We start from the raw sequence: 20,951 nt of genomic DNA on the forward strand, positions 1-20,951 counted from the left end.
GTCTGCTCTAATGTTATGCAAGTCTTAGATGTCTCTGTGTACGTAAACTCAACCTAAACCAAACCAAAAGGAAATCAGTGAAACCCAACCTACTCAATCCACATATTCCCAACAGCCACCCACCTGCCTCTGGGCGTGTTTTCACCACACAGGCTTTGTAGGAAACCCCCTGCTCCCCACAGTGCTCACTGCAAGTACCAGGCACTTCAAATTAGGAGGTGAAAGCAGAAGAAAAAACTGGCAAGAAACAAAAACTGCAGATGTTTCAGTACTTCATTAGTTTTTTATTATCTGAGACTGAAATTATTTGGAAAGAATGAGTATTTCTAAGTTTTGGAAAAAGCTAAACAGACCAAAATGGAATTCTGCTGTTTGTCCTCCACCTCTGCAGGCTCTGGTTTACATTGGAGAAATCAGTCAGCTTGAAAAGGGGGAAAGGTCAGAAATGGTCCTCTCTGAGCTACAGGGGAGACTCAGATGTGCATCCCACCCACTTCCTATTCCACCCTGCAAAGCAGCCCGACAGGGAGGCTTGGCAAATGGGCAAGGTAGACCCCCTGTGCTCTCCATAGCGAGGCTCCCTTATGTACCCAGCCCCACACACAGATCAGAAATTTTTGCTAACAGGCATGCAGGAGCCACAATGCCTCTCCTCAGCGTGGTTACCCAGGAAAGGTGGGTTACCTGAGAGATGAGGTTGTTATGGGGCAGGTGCAAGCTCTGCTGACAGCCAGCTCAGGTCCTGAGCCAGGGTTGCTGGCTGCTGGGTGGGCCTATCCTCTACCCACACAAAATGCCCTCTTGGTTGACCAAAAGTCAGACACCATACCAGCAAATTCAGTCCCTGACCTTTAAGTTGGTAACCCCAAGTTACGAGGGTGTGTGTTTTCACATGCCCAGATGTACTACAGAGAAAAGGCAAAGCACTGCTCTCTCAGCTCAGCCAGGGAACAAGAGGAGCCACAGACTGGCTCATATGGTGACAATCACTCAGCCATTGCCTTCTGGCAGGAGGGCCAGCAATTAGATGCATGGCAGCCGATGATGAGGTCTGACTCAAGGCCATACCCTGCAGCCACCTGGGTCAAAAACCCTGTTGCATGCATAGGAGGGAATGCTGGAGTCATATAGATGTCAAATACCAACAACAGTCTAGGTGAGTGGCCAGATCAAAATAACAAAATGGCCTGTCCTGGCCTCTTCAGTGACTACGTTTGGCACGTTAACTCGAGATAAAGACCTCTGGCAGAAAAAATTCTATTTCTGAGTTCTACCCCCATCCTTAACAAGGGCTCCACTGTATCTCAGGGTTTTAGAATTTCTTCGCTCAAATCCAATTGCAGCCATTTCTTGGGCAAGGAGAAGGATGCCAAAGGAAACAGGACTGGAATCTGGGCAGGAGAATTTTATAGGAAATACACTAATAGAGAATCCATATTTTCAGCAACTGGCCTTATCAAAAGGGTGGCCCTTGGGACACTCTTTTAACTAACTCTTCTCTGTTCTTTCCTTACTATTTCCTAATCCTTCAGAGTTTCCAGGAAAGAGACTGAAAAACCTTGTCAAAAGATGAACTGGTAAAAACCCATTGTCTTTTCACACAATTTTGTATGTTGTCATTTTCTTCATTATCTTCTTCTTTTTAGAGTGCATGTGCTCCAAGGAGATTTTGCAACTTATTATCTTATGCCTTTATTTATATTTTTGGAAGGAGGTGGTAATTTTCTTGAGACCCAGAATGATTTAAAAAATTTACAAAACAAAAACCAAAAAACTTGACATGTGCTTTTTATCAGTTTGATTTCATTAGGAAAGTTCATTTCTAATTTCTTTTCAACCAATTATGTTCTAATCCTTTGGCAAGATTTTCATAATTTAAGAGTTAAGGGATCTGTCCAAAAGCAAACTGGTTACGTATTAATAATCTAGTCCCATCACTTCATGGGAAATAGATGGGGAAACAGTGGAAACAGTGTCAGACTTTATTTGGGGGGGGCTCCAAAACCACTGCAGATGGTGACTGCAGCCTTGAAATTAAAAGACGCTTACTCCTTGGAAGAAAAGTTATGACCAACCTAGATAGCATATTCAAAAGCAGAGACATTACTTTGCCAACAAAGGTCTGTCTAGTCAAGGCTATGGTTTTTCCTGTGGTCATGTATGGATGCGAGAGTTGGACTGTGAAGAAAGCTGAGCGCCAAAGAATTGATGCTTTTGAACTGTGGTGTTGGAGAAGACTCTTGAGAGTCCCTTGGACTGCAAGGAGATCCAACCAGTCCATTCTGAAGGAGATCAGCCCTGGGATTTCTTTGGAAGGAATGATGCTAAAGCTGAAAGTCCAGTACTTTGGCCACCTCATGAGGAGTTGACTCATTGGAAAAGACTCTGATGCTTGGAGGGATTGGGGGCAGGAGGAGAAGGGGACGACACAGGATGAGATGGCTGGATGGCATCACTGACTCGATGGACGTGAGTCTGAGTGAACTCAAGGAGTTGGTGATGGACAGGGAGGCCTGGTGTGCTGCGATTCATGGGGTAGCAAAGAGTCGGACACGACTGAGCAACTGAACTAAACTGAACTGGAACTTTGGTATACTCTGTAATCTTACAATGTATGGCACTTTAAAAAAAGTTCTGTCCACTTTCCGTATTATTTTGATTTTTCAAATAGGAATCTATTTACAAAGTTGGTATATTAGTATGCAAGTTTCGCATGGTCCCAGGATACAAGGCCAACAGACAAATACGCATTTCTGTATACTAGCACGTATACAAAATAACTGGAATTTAAAATGGAAAAAACGCCATTTATGACACCATAAAACTATTTAAAAATAGTTGAAAATTGAAACCAGTAAACACTGCTGAGAAAATTAAAGAAGACTCAGATAAATGAAAAGACATATATTCACAGATGAAAAATCTTAAAATTATAGATTATACACAATCTTAAATTTTCAGCAGGGTTTTTGGGATAGAAATTGATAAGCTTATTCAAATTCACATCAAAATGCAAAGGACCTAGAATTGCCAAAACAAATTTTAAAAAGAACAAGCTGGTACTACCTGATTCCTACACTTATATAGCTACAGTAACTAAGACAATGGTACTAGCGTAAGGAATGACATGCAGATTAATTTAACAGAACTAAGTCCAGAAGTAGACCCTAATGGTCAACTGATTTTCTGACAAAGAAGTGACAATAATATGAGAAAATTATAGCATCTTAACTGAATGGTACTGTAACAATTGAATGTTCATTTGGAAAACAATGACCCATAATCATTAACTCACACCTTAAACAGAAATTAATTTGAAATGGATCATAGACCTAATGAAAAGTGAAAGTGAAAGTCTCTCAGTTGTGTCTGACTCTGTGACCCCATGGACTATACAGTCCATGGAATTTTCCAGGCCATAATACTGGAATGAGTAGCCTTTCGCTTCTCCAGGGGATCATCCCAACCCAGGGATCGAACTCAGGTATCCCGCATTGCGGGCAGATTCTTTACAAGCTGAGCCACAAGGGAAGCCCAAGAATACTGGAGTGGGTAGCCTATCCCTTCTCCAGCAGATCTTGCCCAAGAATACTGGAGTGGGTAGCCTATCCCTTCTCCAGCAGATCTTCCCAACCCAGGAATTGAACCGGGGTCTCCTGCATTGCAGGAGGATTCTTTACCAACTGAGCTTTGAGGGAAGACCTTATAGTAAAGCTAAAACTAGGTAACACATGTATCTGCAAAAAGCACTTGCATCTAGAACACAGAATTTTTTCAACTTGACCTAGTAAGAAAGTAAACAGATACATCACCAAAAAGATACATACAAATGGCCAAATGCACAGGAAAAAATGTCATGAGGGAAATGCAAATTAAAACCACAATAAGATACACCCATCAGAATGGCTAAAATTGAAAAGGCTGACAATACCAAGTACTGGTGAGGATGTGGAGCAAATGGAACTCTCATGCATCATTAATAGGCATGTAAAATCGTACCACTTGGAAAATAGTTTAGTGGTTTCTTACAGAGGTAAACTTACACTTTCCAGAAATCCCATTCCTATTTACTGATACCTAAGAGAAACAAAAATATATCCACAGAAAGACTTGTATCTGAATATTGTTATTTATTCATAACAGCCCCAAATTAGAAACAATTCAACCCAAAATATCTATCAATATTTTGGGTTGAATTGTTTCTATCTATCAATAGGTGAATAATGACATATAGTAACATAATAAATGACATAAGTGACATACGCATACTATGAAATATTAAACAATAAAAAATGAACTATGGACACAGGCAACAACATGGCTTTATTTCAAAATATGTGAGGCATAAGAGTATGTTCTGTTTTGATTCCATTTATATGAAACTCTAGGAAACACAGATCTAAACAGCTCAGTGATGGATGTGACCAGGGCATGTGGCCTGACTGGGAAGTGGCAAAGGCAACATTTTGGGGTAATGGCAATGCCCTCTATCTTGCCTTTGGTGGTGGTTATGTGCGTATATAAATTCGCCAACATTTACCAAATGATATACTTAATATGTGCGCTCTTTGCTGTGTGAAATTTAACCCTTAATAAAGTTGACTTTAAAAAATACCAATAGTGAAGTCTCTGCTCAAGTAATATTACCACAGAGTTAGTTGCAATCTATGTTTCAAATCACTTAATTTTCTAATCTGCAAAATGAGAACAATTCTGGTCTGGCCCTGTTTTGGGAAATATTACACAGTTGTTCCTCATTATTTGTGGATTCTGTGTTTTTCCAAAATCACCTAATAACTAAATTTTACTTCTAATTCCAAAAACAGTACCTGTGGTGTTTTTGTGATCACCACGGAAGGCGCATGTGCAGACCAACAAGAAACTTGAGTTGCTGCTAGCTGAGGCCAAAGCAACATTATTGCTAATTTCAGCTCTGATACTGTAAAAAGATGTCCTTTTCGTGCCACGTTTGTCACACTGTTGTGCTTTTTTGAGGTGCTTTTGATGTTGAAAATGGCTCCCAAGTGGAGCGGTGAAGTGCGATCTACTGTCCCTGAGGGTAAGAAGGATGGGATGCATGGATCATCCAGAGAAAATGCATGTGCTGAGATCAGCTTCATTTGATCAGGAGTCACAGGGCTGTCGACTGTGAGTTCCATGTTAATGAATCGACAATATATATTAAATAAGGTGTCTTTAAACAAACATATATAATATAAAGTTATTTACTGAGCCAGTGAAGAAAATGTGACTAGAGGCTCACAGAAACCTAACCTGTATTTCCTCTAGGAGCAGTGACTGTGTATCTGCTAGCTCAGTTGGTAACTTCATGAAACAATTACTATGAATAATAAAAACCCACTGTATATATATTTCTAGTCTTTCTTTCTCAGTGAAAATGCTTTGAGTTTTCACCGCCTCAATTACCGCTGTCTGGCTTTTCTCCAAAACACAAGTCAATTTTATTGGCTATGTGGTCTGACTGTAGGACATGGCAGGTCTCTTCTCCATTTGATCTGCAGAGTTCAGCTGTGTGGCGATATTCTTGGCTCTCTTTAATCTTCAAAACTTCCACAGCTTTTTCACCAACTACTGTCAAGCTGTGCCCACTGATTTCTTCCACCTTTTGTACCTGTTCTTTTCTTTAGAAAATGCTTCTTTCTTTCCTCAATACTGACAAATACAGAATTTCATTTTTGGAGCCCATCATCCTTCTTGTGAGTGGCGGTTTCCAAATCTCTCCATACGGCATCCGAAGTGTCTGCTTTACCTGTAAGAGCAGAGGCTGAGATGGGCTGCTATCAGTGACAACTCGGGCAAACAGATTTACACTCCTGAATTTAAAAAGTTAATGTTGTCAGACACATTCAGTCTCTTATAAACATCTAGCTTTACTTCTATCATCAACTTTAACACAAAAACTCAACTCATGCAATCGCTCTCTGTCAACTTTCCTATACATCAATTTGTAATGTTTTTAAAAGTTGAAAACTGGAAAATTTTAAAAGCTGAAATTCAGTGTTTTTCAGTTCTCTTTGGAGACAATTCCACACTCCTCATTCAGAAGCTTCTTGTTTGCTATTCTGGATCATTGCAACGTAAATTAGTTCAGTTTTCCTTCTGTTGTTCAGAAAGGGAAAGTAGTTTAAGAAAACTCAAGAGAAAGATAATTTTCTTTAAAAATCCACTTATTTCCTCTAAACAAAAAATGGAACAGGGAGTTCTCTGTGGTCTACTGTTAGGATTCTGGGCTTTCATTGTTGTGGCTTGGATTCAATCCCTGGTCAAAGCACTAAGATCTTACAAACTGAGCAGCATGCTCAAAACAAACAAACAACATAAACCCCCTTCCCCAAAAAAGGCATTGAAAAAAAAAGTCTATTGTGAAGGTCAGAATACTGTGATCAACCATGGAGGACATGACCATTTTTGTGTGCTTAGACCACCATGTGCTTACCCTGTTCTGATTATACAAGAAGCCCTACACTGCTATTAATACACATTGGTAAAGAGGGTAGGAGGATTAAAGACGGGCCTTGTGATGAACCATACTTTTAATGTAAATGAGTATGTGCCCCCTCCGGCCCACCTATCCCTCTTATCCCTGAATATTCTAACAAAACACACACAAACAGCATCCCCCAGTGGAAACCCCCCAAAACCTAGAGTAAATGAGAAGTAACTCGATTATATTTTTAATTATTCAAAATTTAAAAGTAAAATTTTAAAAACAGGGGCATCTACATTCAGCTCACCCATCTACCTTTATAAGAATGTTACTGCACAACATATACAGAAGTGAATCTGAACTCTCACAACACCCTTGGCTCAAATAAGAACATGTTTCTTATACAGGGAGGGGTCTTCAAAGAGCAACCTGTAGCTCAGTGTCCAGGTGGCTGCTCAGGTGTGACCTACTTCAGACCCACAGCTGTTTTAAGTTTATGGGACAAACACATCTACTTGAAATGAGCCATCAAAAATATAAGAATTTCAAGTGCTTTTGATTATTTTTGAGATTTAAACATTTTCTCTGTTTAGAAAACAAAACAAAACAAAAATACATTCCTCCTGGAAAGTGAAATACTCCTAAAAGTGTGTGACCTTAAGGGGAACACAAGCCTTAGACACAGAAACTTCTACACACAGAGCAGACTTTGATGGAATCTAAGGCATGTGGAATTTATTCCTGGCTCTTGAAAACCTGAATCAACTATCTCCCACAACCACGTCCTTTTAAGAGTTATGTTCCTACTATAATACTATCCTGGGAGAAATATGTATTATTTCTAGCTAGAGTTTAAATTTCAAAATAATAATCCTATCAACTGACTCAATTGTTAGGTGGCATTCACTTGGGTCAAATGGTGTTTGCAAACTCAGGCTGCCCAAGCAGCGGACTCTCCTAAATGGAGTAGCCCGCATGTTTGACCTAGCAGTTCAGTTCAGTGGCTCAGTAGAGTCTGACTCTTTGTGATCCCATGGACTGCAGCACACCAGGATTCCCTGTCCATCACCAACTTCCAGAGCCTACTCAAACTCATGTCCACTGCGTCGGTGAAGCCACCCAACCATCTCATCCTCTGTCGTCCCCTTCTCCTCCTGCCTTCAATCTTTTCCAGCATTAGGGTCTTTTCCAATGAGTTGGTTCTTTGCATCAGGTGGCCAAAGTATTGCAGTTTCAGCTTCAGCATCAGTCCTTCCAATGAATATTCAGGACTGATTTCCTTTAGGATTAACTGGTTGGATCTCCTTGCTGTCCAAGGGACTCTCAAGAGTCTTCTCCAACACCATAGTTCAAAAGCATCAATTCTTCGGCACTCAGCTTTCTTTATAGTCCAACTCTCACATTTGTACATGACTACTGGAAAAACCATAGCTTTGACTAGATGGACCTTTGTAATGTCTCTACTTTTTAATACACTGTCTAGGTTGGTCATAGCTTTTCTTCCAAGAAGCAAGTGTCTTGTTAATTTCATGGCTGCAGTCACCATCTGCAGTGATTTTGGAGCCACCAAAAATAAAGTCTGTCACTATTTCCATTGTTTCCCCATCTATTTGCCATGAAGTGATGGGACTGGATGCCATGATTTTAGTTTTCTGAATGTTGAGCTTTAAGCCAACTTTTTCACTCTCCCCTTTCACTTTGATCAAGAGGCTCTTTAGTTCTTCTTTGCTTTCTGCCATAAGGGCGGTATCATCTGTGTATCTGAGGCCACTGATATTTCTCTTGGCAATCTTGATTTCAGCTTGTGCTTCATCCAGCCCGGCATTTTACATGATGTACTCTGCATATAAGTTAAATAAGCAGGGTGACAATATACAGCCTTGATGTACTCCTTTCCCTATTTGGAACCAGTCTGTTGTTCCACATCCAGTTCTGAGTGTTGCTTCTTGACCTGCACACAGATTTCTCAGGAAGCAGGTCAGGTGGCCCAGTATTCCCATCTCTTTAATTTCCCACAGTTTCCTGTGATCCATACAGTCAAAGGGTTTGGCATAGTCAATAAAGCAAAAGTAGATGTTTTTCTGGAATTCTCTTTCTTTTTCAATGATCCAGCGGATGTTGGCAATTTGATTTCTGGTTCCTCTGCCTTTTTTAAATCCAGCTTGAACATCTGGAAGTTCATGGTTCATGTACTGTTAAAGCCTGGCTTCAGAATATTGAGCATTACTTTGCTAGCGTGTGAGATGAGTGCAATTGTGCGGTAGTTTGAGCATACTTTGGAGTTGCCTTTCTTTGGGACTGGAACGAAAACTGACTTTTCCCAGTCCTGTGGTCACTGCTGAGTTTTCCAGATTTGTTGGCATATTGAGTGCAGCACTTTTACAGCATTGAACAATTCAGAAAACATTTATTAAGTTCCTTGTATTCACAATTTTTGAACTCTCTCCATCCACCCAACATTTACTGAACACCAGTAGGGTAGCACTGGACTTGGCACCTTGAAATTGAACCACATTAAAATATACATGCTAGCAGCTTGTATATTTGTGGATAAATATATGATATTTATATCATATCATATAATATATTGTGGATAAACAAACCCACTACAATAAGTTTTCTGCCATAGCAACGCTCTAAATACAGCAATAGACTGGAGGAAGGAGCAATAACTGGCCCCAGGGATAATGGGTGGGTACCACAGAGAAGAAAAACTGGAGTTACTTGTTTTTACCTTTCATCAGGATAACTTACAACATATATGACAATACAGACACAAGCACCAGTCTCCATGTACCCATGACCTGGCTTAAATAATTAGGAACTCGGCCCCTTTTGGTTCACTGAAACCCCCACGTGCTGCCACCCAACCTTTTGTTTTGCTCTGAAAGCCAATCCTCAACATTTTTATCTGTGTTTGAAGACTGACCTGGAAAGGATCTTCGATGAGTAACACTCACCTCCCCATCTATTTTTCTGCTTGCGACCCTGCCAGAGTTATATACCCTAATTCTTGCTGGTGACACCAAAACCCGAGCTGGTTCAGCACGAAGACCTAAGACGTTATGGGCACCTCTGAGTTGGGTGCAGGACAAGATGGAGCTGATCCAATGAGACCCCATACTGCCTTATCTGGAATGCTGACCGCATTCTTCTAGCCCTTGGTGCTCTTAAAACTGCTATTTCTTTAGAAGCCTGAGGATGTTTGTATACAACGTGGTTACAGTCCACACTGGACTTCCCTCATAGCTCAGCTGGTAAAGAATCCGGTTTGATTCCTGGGTCGGGAAGATCTGCTGGAGAAGGGGTAGGCTACCCACTCCAGTATTCTTGGGCTTCCCTTGTGGCTCAGCTGGTAAAGAATCTGCCCACAATGTGGGAGACCTGGGTTTGATCCCTAGGTTGGGAAGATCCCCTGGAGAAGGGAAAGGCTACCCACTCCAGTATTCTGGCCTGGAAAATTCCATGGACTGTAGTCCATGGGGTCACAAAGAGTCAGATATGACTGAGCAACTTTCATTTCACTTCACAGTGCACATTCCCATGAGCCCACTCCAACCTCAGACTGTATGGGTCTTGCCCTGGTGGCTAAGCTGCCCTGTCAGTAATGCCTAACGCGGCTCCCGAGTTAGGCATTACTGACACTGCCCCAGAGTTGGGTCCTGTCACCACCTTGATCTTCCCTGGGTGGGGAGCCTGGTACATCTGAATGTCTGGGCTATCTACCTCCCATTCCTTCAGAGTTTCCTCTCAACATCCATGCAGTTAGTTACCTAACCCAGAGCATGACCCTGGACTCCCTCTCCAGCACAATCTGTCTGTTCCTTTGAGGCCATCCACCACTGTCCACCTCCATCATCACCCTTCTGTCCAGGCGCCCATAACATCTCAGGTCTCTGTGCTCTTACATGGGAAGCTCCATTTCTCTCATTGATGATGAAAGTCACACCTACTGTGCTCCTGCATACATGCACCATCTCACAAGAGTCCATGCCACCAAGACATCATCACCTTCATTTTGCTGATGAGGAAACTGAACACGGGCACCTCAGCCACAGTCCCAGAACCAGTGAGCCGAAGGGCCCAACTTGAGCGTAACCACAGGTCCCAGTGATCCCAGATCTAAAATTCTTAGTGTGTCTAATAAACAATATCTGCAAATCGGAAACTCCACAGGATTCTTCTTGTGAGATGTTTCTGTTTTCCAATTGGGTTTCATGGTTTCTCTAGTTTTACAGTTGTTTTGGTTAGAGGTTTCAGTTTCTTTAAGCCATATTTAAACAAAACCATACTTTAAGATGATGAAATTTTAGGTATTTCCATTACAGAGCTCTGCAATAATGTAAGGGCACAAAGAACCATATAGATATGAACTGAAATGCCACATGGGTCAGTGACTTGACTTCCAAGAACAAAATGGAGGTAACAGCAGAATCAACAGAAGGAACCTGGGTTTTAATATTAATATAGTGAGACTATATCAAGGGTGATGGTCATAATTTTCTAAATGGCAAAATGTTATATTAACTTTAGAGTTTTGAATGCACATTTCAAGATCATTTAGTCCAACCTTCCTCATTTTACTGATGAGGAAACTGAAGCACAGAAGTTAGGCAAGTTACCTGAGCTAAATGTATTCTTTTGCCTCTGGTTGTCCACATAAATACCAGAACCTTACTGTGATTAAGAAGTGACGTCGTATACTCTATAACCCAAGAGACAGAGAAACACAACTTTTCATCTACCTTTTGGTATCTCGATTTTCCACTTAAAGGTCATGTTAAATTTGATGTTAAACTAACACAAAGTTGTAGGCTTAACAGTATTCGGCTGTGTCAATCAGGAACATGGGCAATTCAGAGCCAAAACTGCTTTTCTAGAACTACAAGGGGCAATGTAAGCTATGGGTACCTGTTTGAAGTCAGGGCTATTTAAGGCTATTCAGAAATTTGGCATGTTCTTCTCCTCTTGGTAACAAGGTTTCTCCTCCTATCTTTGGACCTGTCTTTTCCTAGAAAAACAGAAACAGTTTAATAAGAAATGGGTCAACAGTATTTGCATAGGTCACTAAAATCTATCACCTTACAGATGACATACCTTTAACATTCCGTCCCGTTCCCATTTGAAGAGGCCACAATTACTGAAACAGAAAAGATCAGATTGACTCAGTGATGAGGTTACAGGTCCACATACATGAAGATAATAGTGCTCCCTGCACTTTTGGGGAGAGCCGCCTCATTTAAGCAGAAGCTCACTAAGGTGAGATTCATGTTCCAGTTTACATTCTACTGCTACTGAAAATACACACATCAGTAATCAAGCAATGGGTTTTGAAGTCTGTCAAAAGCCAGATAGATACTTCAGAAAAGGAATTTCAAATGGTAGTGCTGCATAGAGCTATGCACTCTACAGGCAAGGAGAGTGAGCTTGGTTTCCAGTGAAGATCACTGGGATGACCCTCAGATTGAGAAAGCCAGCCTATAGCGACAAGAAGCCCATGGCTTGTTCCTTTCTCCTTTTCTGGAACTCAACGGTTCTGGTAAGAGAGGATTACTCTTCCTTTGGGTTTGAACAATGCTTTCCCGTTTTCAATAGTGAGAACAGGGAAGACAGTGATATCTTGACTTTTCCACTGAAAGGTCACTGTTACACTTGGGGCCAAAGCAACACAACAGGAAGAAAATCTTTTCCTAGTCAAGAGATTTTTCACTCTCTTTAGTCAAAGGGCCTAGAGATTCATTCTCATTGTTTAACATGGTAGTTGAGTCCAACCCTGAGAAAGCAGGGGGATACTATGGGGAAAGCTTATTTTCTAGCAATTTTACACTGGGGAGAGAGAAACAAATGAAATACAGTGAAGTAATGGGACTGTGGCTCCCAGGAGCCTTGGATCTGAGAGGGTCCTGGGCATAGGGCCACCCCATCAGGCTCATCCTTTCTCCCCATCTTCCTTAGACCCCACTCTGAGCATCAGCTGCAAAGGACTTAGCTGGGAGCCTCTCCATCACCTTCCCCAGCTACAGACCTGTTTAATATCTACTGAGAGAACTTTCACAGCCTACTACCAGATCAATGATGATATTACACACAACTCACTGTCAGACAATTATAACACATGGGCCAACTCCAGCCTGCCACAGTTTTCATGAATTCTTTTTTAACACAGCCATGTCTGTGTGAGTATTACCTATGACTAGCACAACAACATGTTTGAGTAGTGGTGAAACAGACCACAGGGCTGGCAAAGCCTAATATATTTACCATTTGGCCTTTTACAGAAAAAGTTTGCCCATTTCTGCTCTAGATCAAGAATTGACAAGAGAGAGACCAGAGAAAGCACAAGTTCTTAACAAAGTAACAGTGCCACCTGGGGGCTGAAAAGCATCATATTCTTTCATTTGAGTTGCACTTACTGCTTATCCTTAATGATCACACTTCTCTGATACTCTGTTTTATACAAGCTCTTGCTGTTACAATATTCTGGAGAGAAGTCAAGTATCAATATATGAATAGGTACTTTAAACAATTCTAATCTCAATTGTTTAAAAAAAATGCACAAACCAGCTCTGACAAGGGGATGAACCAGCATGGGGTTTGGGTTCCTCCACCCCCACCCTCATTCCAAATCAGCTATGGAGAAACTTGACATGAGAGTGAAGTTTGGGCTCCAGGAAATAAACAACAACCCAAATGAAATAAGTGAACAACAACAAAAAGTAGTGAGGATATGCTGGTGAAACATTCTCAGGAAGACTAAAAGTGATAGCAAAATTGCCTCAAATTCCAAAGAATCAACATCATACAACCCACACCACCCAGGCTCCATTTAGTCAACAAACGTTTCTGATAACCTAGTGTCAGGCAATATATTTAGTATTGGGGTACAGTCGTGAAAGGGGGAGGATCCCTTCCCTCCAGGAGCTGTAAGGAGGCACAGAACAAGGCTGACCCTCTCAGGGTCAAGGACTGTCCAAAGTTTCTAGGGAATAGCATCACCCAGGAATTGCAAAAAGGTTCAGGAAGCCTATGGGACCAAGAACCCCAGGAATTCTCTTACCTGCAGTGCTTCTGGGGGAGTCTGTCAAGGGAGATAGTTCTGTTTCCACAGGGACACTTGAAAAACCTCTTCACACCGTCATGCCAGTGGTAGTCATGCTGCTCGCTGACGCAGGTCTCCAGAGGCTTGAAGTGGGTGTAGGCACACTGCACAGAACCAGCACAAAGATCTGGTCAAGAGCTCTGAAGGAGAGAGGAGCTAGCTGCCATGAAGGCGGCCTGTTCCTCAGAACTTCTATTCTCTTGTCATTAGCAGGCAGTGATTAGTGGAGTTACCATCTTTCGGGTGCAGTGATCCTTGTGACTTCTTGACTTTCCCCCTATTAATACCATTTTTTTCTCATGTTTGCCCCCAACTTCAGGTGTAAAATTCACAGTAATCTTCTGTGACATCAAGACAATAGCTAGGGAGAAAAAAAGGACTGGAAATTTCTAGTAGCTTTAGTTGGTCTACCCTGTATTCACTCTAGTCCCTGATTATAAGACTACAGGTTATAGGCATGGGGCCTATTTAGGAAGGATGATGAGCTGCTTTTTCACTTTCTCTTATAAGGCCTCTGAAAAGGATTATAAGCTTATTACTACTCCTATTTCGTAAGCAGTAAAACCAAGAAAGATCTTAAGTAATTTAATTTTGATCCTTAAAAGGACTGAAGAGAACAAGAAATGGTAGGTGAGGGTTGAAACAGAGTCAGGACAGTGCTATGTAATTTCTGGTAATCACACTGAGTCTAGATGAACAACTTTTGGCCTTGGCAGCCTCAAAGAGGGCAGAGTATGGTGGTATGCCAATTGTGTTAGGCAAAATAATCCTCTCATGATATGCACACCCTATTCCTTGGAATTCACAAGTATGTTACGTTACTGGCAAAGGGGAATTCAGGTTGCAGATGGAATGAAGGTTGATAATCTGTTGTTTTTAAGATTGGGAAATTATTCTGGATTGTCCAGGTGGGCCCAAAGGATTCACAAGAGTCCTCAAGAGTGGGAGAGAGGAAAGGAGGTTGGAGCCATGCGCTGAGAGGACCCCACCTCCCACTGCTGGTTCTGATGATGGAGGAAGGGGCTACGAGTCAAGGTATGTAGGCAAGCTCTAGAAGCTGGAAAAGGCAAGGACACGGATTCTCCCCTAGAGCTCTAGAAAGGAATGCACCCTACTGACACCTGGATTTCACCCCAACAAAACCCACATAAAATTCTGACCTATAGAACTGTGAGATAATATATCTGTGCTGTTCTGTGCCCCTAGTTGGTGGTCATTTGTTAAGCAGCAACAGGAAAGGAATACACCAGCTCTGTCTTAATATGGCCATCTTGTCAGAGGAAAAGCTGTCCTCTAAGGTAAAGGCTTTACTGACTCCCTAGGGTCTGTACTTTCTCAAAGGAGTAGTTGGTTCAGTGCCGCCCCCACCAAATATAAAGGAGAATCTAAGGTTTTAAAAATAAAGTCAGAGACAGTTGTAAGCTAAGCCTCTTCTTCCTCTTACACATGCTCACAATGCTGATTAGTCATGCAGGTATACTCAAAAGGAATGGTAATGCCAGGAAACATGTACAGAAAGAACTTTTCCAGGGGACATTTACGTTAGGCCCTGAGGAGAAGGGAACAAAAGTGGTTGATCACATCTGATGCCAAGTCACGTTTTTCAATTAAGGCCCCAAGGGACTGGAAACTAAGGGTTGAGGACATGTTAAAACTTGAGAAGGGTGGCTTCCCTGGTAGCTCAGTGGTAAAGAATCTACCTGCAAGAGACGTGTACAATCCCTGGGCCAGAAAGATCCCACATGCCACAGAGCCACTAAGTCCATGCGCCACAACTATTGAGGCTGTGCTCTAGAGCCCACAAGCCGCAATTACTGAATCCCGTGCTCCCTAGGGCCTGTGTTCTGCAACGAGAAGCCATTGTAATGTGAAGCGAAAACTGTAACTAGAGAGCAGTGCTCCCAATGGCTGCAACTACAGAAAAGCCCACGCAGCAATGAAGACCCAGCACAGCCAAAAACAAACCAAAAAAACTTGAGGAGGAGAGATAACACTGGGGTCCTGCCTAATTAAATGACCCTAAACCCAGGCAGGACTCCGGTCACAAAACATGGCCCCACACCCCACCGAGTCTCCACACCTTGCAAGGTCACAGAGCCCACAGATAGGCCATAGGGACAGCCATCTCCTGTACTCACCGTCTTGCATGTCACGACTCGACATTTTACTTCCCGGGTGTTTCTCATCTTTTCTTCCATTTGTTCTTTTTTCACCAGAGGCTCAAAATAGCGTTCCTGCACCTCAGCCTCGGCCTGGAGTGACATGACACCCAGAAGACCTTGAACCAAATCTGATACAGACTCAGGCAGTTGTTTAATAATAATCAAATCAGACCTGAAGAAACAAGCTAACTGTATGAACATATGGCTCAGTTAACTGCAACCCAAAAGATGGTAAGTAGAAATAAGCCCTTAATGGACAAATAGAAGGCATGAAAGCATTTGGTGATGTGTAAGACACTAAATACAAAACTACTGACGTGATTAGCAGTGTCATGAGCTCAAGTGTGCCCCAGAAGGGAAATGTTTCCATTGTTCCAACACAGACTAGTTTATGGGAGGTGCTGGATGCCTCCTCAGTGATGGCACCCCATCTGTTTGATTCTATTCTCCAGACCAAGCACTTGGAAGGAGCAATCCCTGCTTGTCTGGAACAATGTGTAGGTGTGAGGGCAGAGAGCTATTCATGACAAAATGTGGTCACAGCTCAAGTCAGCACAGCTGAACAAGGCATAAAGTGCCAGGGAACTTGGCTCTATAGTCTTTCAGGGTCTGCTTGAGCTCCTCTCGTCCCGAGTCCAGTAGAAAAATATTTAATTGTCTCCTTAGTCCTTTATTAACCAAAAGAAAGGTAGATCATTTGGCATGCTGGCACTAAATAAGGGACATTTTAAAAATCTGCTGTAATACTTTTTTTGTTATCTCAGTGACCACTACCCCTGCTGCTGACAGGGACCACAAATGCTACACCTTTTGCAGTGCAAATGCTACACCTTTTGCAGTGCACGGAACAGTACCTCATACATCAAAGGATTGTTCTGAACGTTCTATAGGGCATCCATGTTGATGGAAAACCTATTATAACTTTTGAACCTAACAGCTTTATTTATATACAACCCTACGACACTTGTGCATGGTTTTAATATACACTGACTGTTCCTAAAGTACAACCGGACAAGTCCTATGGTTATGGAGGGACAACTGTGCTTTGATATCTTGTACAACACAGTAACTTGATATTTTTATACAATATAAAGTTATTATAAAATATGGACTGAATCACTTTAATATCAAAGTCAATTTAAATAATGCTGAATGATACTCTTCAAAGCAACAAAGGCAAAGCTAAAATCTATTAGCAATATTCCTGTTCTTCAAAAATAAATTCAAACAAACCAAGATACAATTAATGTTTCAGCTGAGGTTACAGGACAAATTCTGAGTCCCATAACAAAGCACCCGAGTCAGAGGATAGCTCTGTTACCTGTGACCTTCTGGGCTCTTTCTTACCTCTTTTAAGATCCCTGTGTGCCTCGATTTTGCTTTTAGAATTGTCTGAAATTCCTCAGATTCCAAGTAGGCAAGTTGCTCTCTCCTTTTTTTCTTGGCAGGCTCCAATTCATCCTCAGCTAGAGCAGAATGAAAAAGTGTGAGCTGTCACAGAGGAACTGCAGAGAGTCAGTGTGCCTCACCAACTCAGCTTCCCCCAGCTCTGTGTTCCCCGCCATAAGACCCTTCAACTGAATTTACCTCCCCTAGTACCAACAAAGGGAGGCTCTTAGAAGAAGTGAACTGAGAAGTACAAACTAGAATGGAGGGAGGAGATGGAGGTTTGATCACTAAATTAGAATCTCTTTTTCACCTTAAAATAAGGGCCAATTATGAAAAGAGGTAACAACAACAAAACCCCTATCTACAAATTGAGGTTAAAGTGATAATTGTCAGCTTCAGCTTTAAAAATTAAAATAGGGCAATTTAAAACAAGGCCTGCTCCTTTAAAACAAAGTAAATCTTTATACTAACATATAGGTGCAAAGATTCAATGAGTAATCTCAAGATTTTAAATTGTACATAATTTCATTTTAATTCAACAAGATTATAAAAAACAATCAGTTCCAGCTGCAGAAATTCTACTTAGGTACTCTCCATAGAGGAAAAGTAGAAAAAAAATAATGACTTTTGATGTCGAGGGCTTCCCTGATAGCTCAGTTGGTAAAGAACCTGCCTGCAATGCGGGAGACCCCGATCCGATTCCTGGGTTGGAAAGATCCGCTGAAGGAATAGGCTACCCACTCCAGTACTGGGCTTCCCTTGTGGCTCAGCTGGTAAAGAATCTGCCTGCAATGCGGGAGACGTGGGTTTGATCCCTGGGTTGGGAAGATCTCCTAAAGAAGGGAAAGGCTACCCACTCCAGTATTCTGGCCTGGAGAATTTCATGGACTATATAGTCCACGGGAGTGCAAACAGTCGGACACGACTGAGCAACTTTCACTTTCAGTCTTTCAGCCTTCAGGCTGGTTATGTTTTGGACCATTTCCTCTGTAAGTACTGTCTCTTTCCCACTGGACAGCTTCCCATTTGGAGTACCTTGAGGAGGAAATGTGCTGTTCTTTTCTACACGTTCCTTCACTTCCAGGACATCCTGGGGTTCCTTTAGCTTCTTAATGCTATTTGGGTCTGTTTTTGTAAGAATCTGGCCTTTTGACCTTAATTTGGTTATAGCAGCTAACTAGGAAAACAGAAAAGAGAGGGAGATAAAAATCTAAACAATAAGATAGGCATCTGTAGCTCTGTATCCCTTTCCAATGAATTAACCAGTGAATTCTGGCAGTTCTCAAACATACATTAGTAAAATAATCTTCATTTTACTTAGCGTTATTAACATAATCATTAAAACTTCAAAGAAGGGAAAACAGGTCTCTAAGTTAGCAAACCAAATCTCAGTTTATTTTTTAACTTCAGATAGTCTATAAGCTTTTAGATCCACAAAGGAACTACATAAACATTTTAGAAGTTTGTTTCTTCCATGTTATCTCCTGCAGCCTGAAAAGAAACAAGGTGGAGACAGTGGCTAGTTTTCTTGAATTAAATTAATGGCATTGTTGATACCAATTATCATTTAAAATTCCTTTGACTCTAATTATCATGATCAATAAATAGGTATGAGGTAACTGTCTTTTCTGGTTACGGGTATATTAAGTTTGAAGCACCAGCTATGTCTCACAGAATACAAATCCAAGTGGTGAAGAAAACAGATGCCAGTTACCTTTTTGGCTTCTGCTAAGGCATTCAGTTTTGGTCTTGGTGGTGGTGACTCATCAAAAAAGAGGACATCATCTCCTTCTGAGATGCCTCTTCCAAGCTTGGGCATCTGCGTGGTTGGGGTTCCTTTCACCTTGGGGAATTCAGCCCCCATTGGTGGAGATCGACAAGGGGGCTGCTGAGAAGAGGATGGCACAGCTGGGCTCTTGATTTCACTGGAGCTTTGCAAAAAGCTTTATAAAGAAAAAGGCAGTCACAAACTACGCACACAAGCACAAAACACACAGACTGGGAGATCACAGGCAGGCCACCAGCTGATAAGTAGTCATCAGTAAAATAATTTTCCATCCTTGGTTATTCAGATTAGCGCACAGTAAAAACAAAACTAACCTCACTAATTCTTCAGTTAACTGATTTTTCACTGAATAAATGCTAATTGTTTCACCAATTTAGAACTGAGTACTAATTTTATCAATTGGCTTTCTAGTGGGGTCAGTATATGGAGCATCTTCAGCTCTGAAGGTTTGCTGTGCCCTCTGGTTAGCTGAGATGCTTCAGGAACTCACTGAATCTGTGTATTTTGTTTATTCTACTAGGATGAGGTAACACATACGATACATTTGGAAGTCGTAGAAGAAGGGTGCTATTAATATAATTCACACTGATTATTTTATATATGGGCTTTTTTTTAGTTTTAAGATGATATTTTATTTTTCTAGTAGAGTTGTTTTACAATATTGTGTTAATTTTTGCTGTAGAATATACCTCCTCCTTCTTGAATCTCCTATTCCTTCATATGTGGCTTCAAGGGCTATGTAAAAACAACAAAGGTCAGAAATCACTTGTCCAAACCTCTCATTGTAGAGATGAAGAAACTGAGGCCCAAGACCCCACTGCCCATTAAGTGACAGGCTGAGGACTAGTACCAGGTAATCCTGAGCCAGTCTTCTTTTCACTACCATATTATCCCCACTCCTATAAGTTCCAGGCTGAGTCTGCAAACGGCCTACCAGATGCTGCCCAAAGATAAGTTATGTTTGGCCAGGAAAACTTTGAAAAACTTTAAACCGTAACGCCTTTAAACTGACAGGTACTTTCCACTCCCCACAAGGTCCACATATGTCCATGTATATACATATACATTCACGTCATCTGTAGGCCCCTGATGAATACTGCTATAGATAGCCTACCAGGACCTCAAACTAACCCACCTGAAGCCAAATCTGTTCCCCTATTTTTCCAAAGCATCTCTTCCTGACTTGTAATAGACTTTTCCCCTCCATGGAACCACATTAAGAGCCCAGGTCTGGGACAGCAATGGTTCAACACTGGAGTAGAACAGGTAGGTGTGAGTTTAAACTTGGCTCCACCATCTACTAGCTCTCTGGTCTTAAGTTACATTAGTCACAAAACAAGGATAATAACACTTCACAGATTATGGTAAGGACCAATGTGACGTGTGTACAGTGTACAGCATGGTGGTCAGTGTACACTGGATGCCTGTAGACAGTAGCTTTTACTACCATTCAAATAACTTCAGTTCAAGAGTCTTTGATTCATTTTCCACACCCATTTTCACTTGATTTTGCCTCTCAAATGACTCTCCATTCTCAGTGTCTCAATTTTATCACTGACCTGAACAAATGCAGAAGCCATGCACTGGCTCAGACTGTAATTAAAAAACCTAACTGGCCACATGTATACCTGTGGCGGATTCATTTCGATATATGGCAAAACTAATACAATATTGTAAAGTTTAAAAATAAAATAAAATTAAAAACAAACAAACAAACAAACAAAAAAAACCTAACTGGCAAAACTGAGAAACAGGTGGCAAACTGGCCACAGTCTACTTTCCTTTTTCACAAAACTGTCTTTGTATGTCATTACTTTCTCTTTTCTACAGTGACATTAATTACTACAGCCTGTAGTACCTGGTCTAAGGATTCACTAGCATCAGTCAGAAATACTTACCTTTAAATGCTTTATAACTTTAAAAGTTATGTTAAAATTATTCTTAAAAAACTTTCAAAGTTGAAAAGGTGGCCAACCACCTCAAATCCAGTCACATTTCTGAAATCTATTAGGACAGCCCCAGAATTCACGAGATGAGCAATCTAAACAGGGAATATTAAACCTGTGA

The 20,951-nt window shown here is 41.4% G+C and overlaps 1 protein-coding gene across 9 annotated transcripts in view; it reads right to left on the bottom strand.

The window, feature by feature from the left end:
• MCM10 (minichromosome maintenance 10 replication initiation factor) overlaps positions 1-20,951 on the bottom strand; it is a 52,968-nt gene that overhangs the window by 11,619 nt on the left and 20,398 nt on the right. For 5 of the 9 annotated variants that reach the window (XM_025264383.3, XM_025264384.3, XM_025264385.3 and 2 more), the window contains exons 14-21: positions 18,813-19,041; positions 18,134-18,275; positions 17,057-17,175; positions 15,686-15,799; positions 13,506-13,651; positions 11,546-11,588; positions 11,360-11,459; positions 4,111-5,770 (exon numbers count right to left, since the gene is read on the bottom strand). In XM_025264383.3, the coding sequence (XP_025120168.3) occupies positions 11,376-11,459; positions 11,546-11,588; positions 13,506-13,651; positions 15,686-15,799; positions 17,057-17,175; positions 18,134-18,275; positions 18,813-19,041 (877 nt within the window). In that variant the 3' untranslated portion in view covers positions 4,111-5,770; positions 11,360-11,375. Of the gene's footprint in view, positions 1-4,110; positions 5,835-11,359; positions 11,460-11,545; positions 11,589-13,505; positions 13,652-15,685; positions 15,800-17,056; positions 17,176-18,133; positions 18,276-18,812; positions 19,042-20,951 lie in introns of those variants that run through there. The other 4 variants (XM_025264381.3, XM_025264380.3, XM_025264379.3 and 1 more) reach the window with 3 other exon arrangements.

This window comes from Bubalus bubalis, chromosome 14 (genome assembly GCF_019923935.1).
Source record: "Bubalus bubalis isolate 160015118507 breed Murrah chromosome 14, NDDB_SH_1, whole genome shotgun sequence".
In the NCBI taxonomy this organism is placed as follows: Eukaryota; Metazoa; Chordata; class Mammalia; order Artiodactyla; family Bovidae; genus Bubalus; species Bubalus bubalis.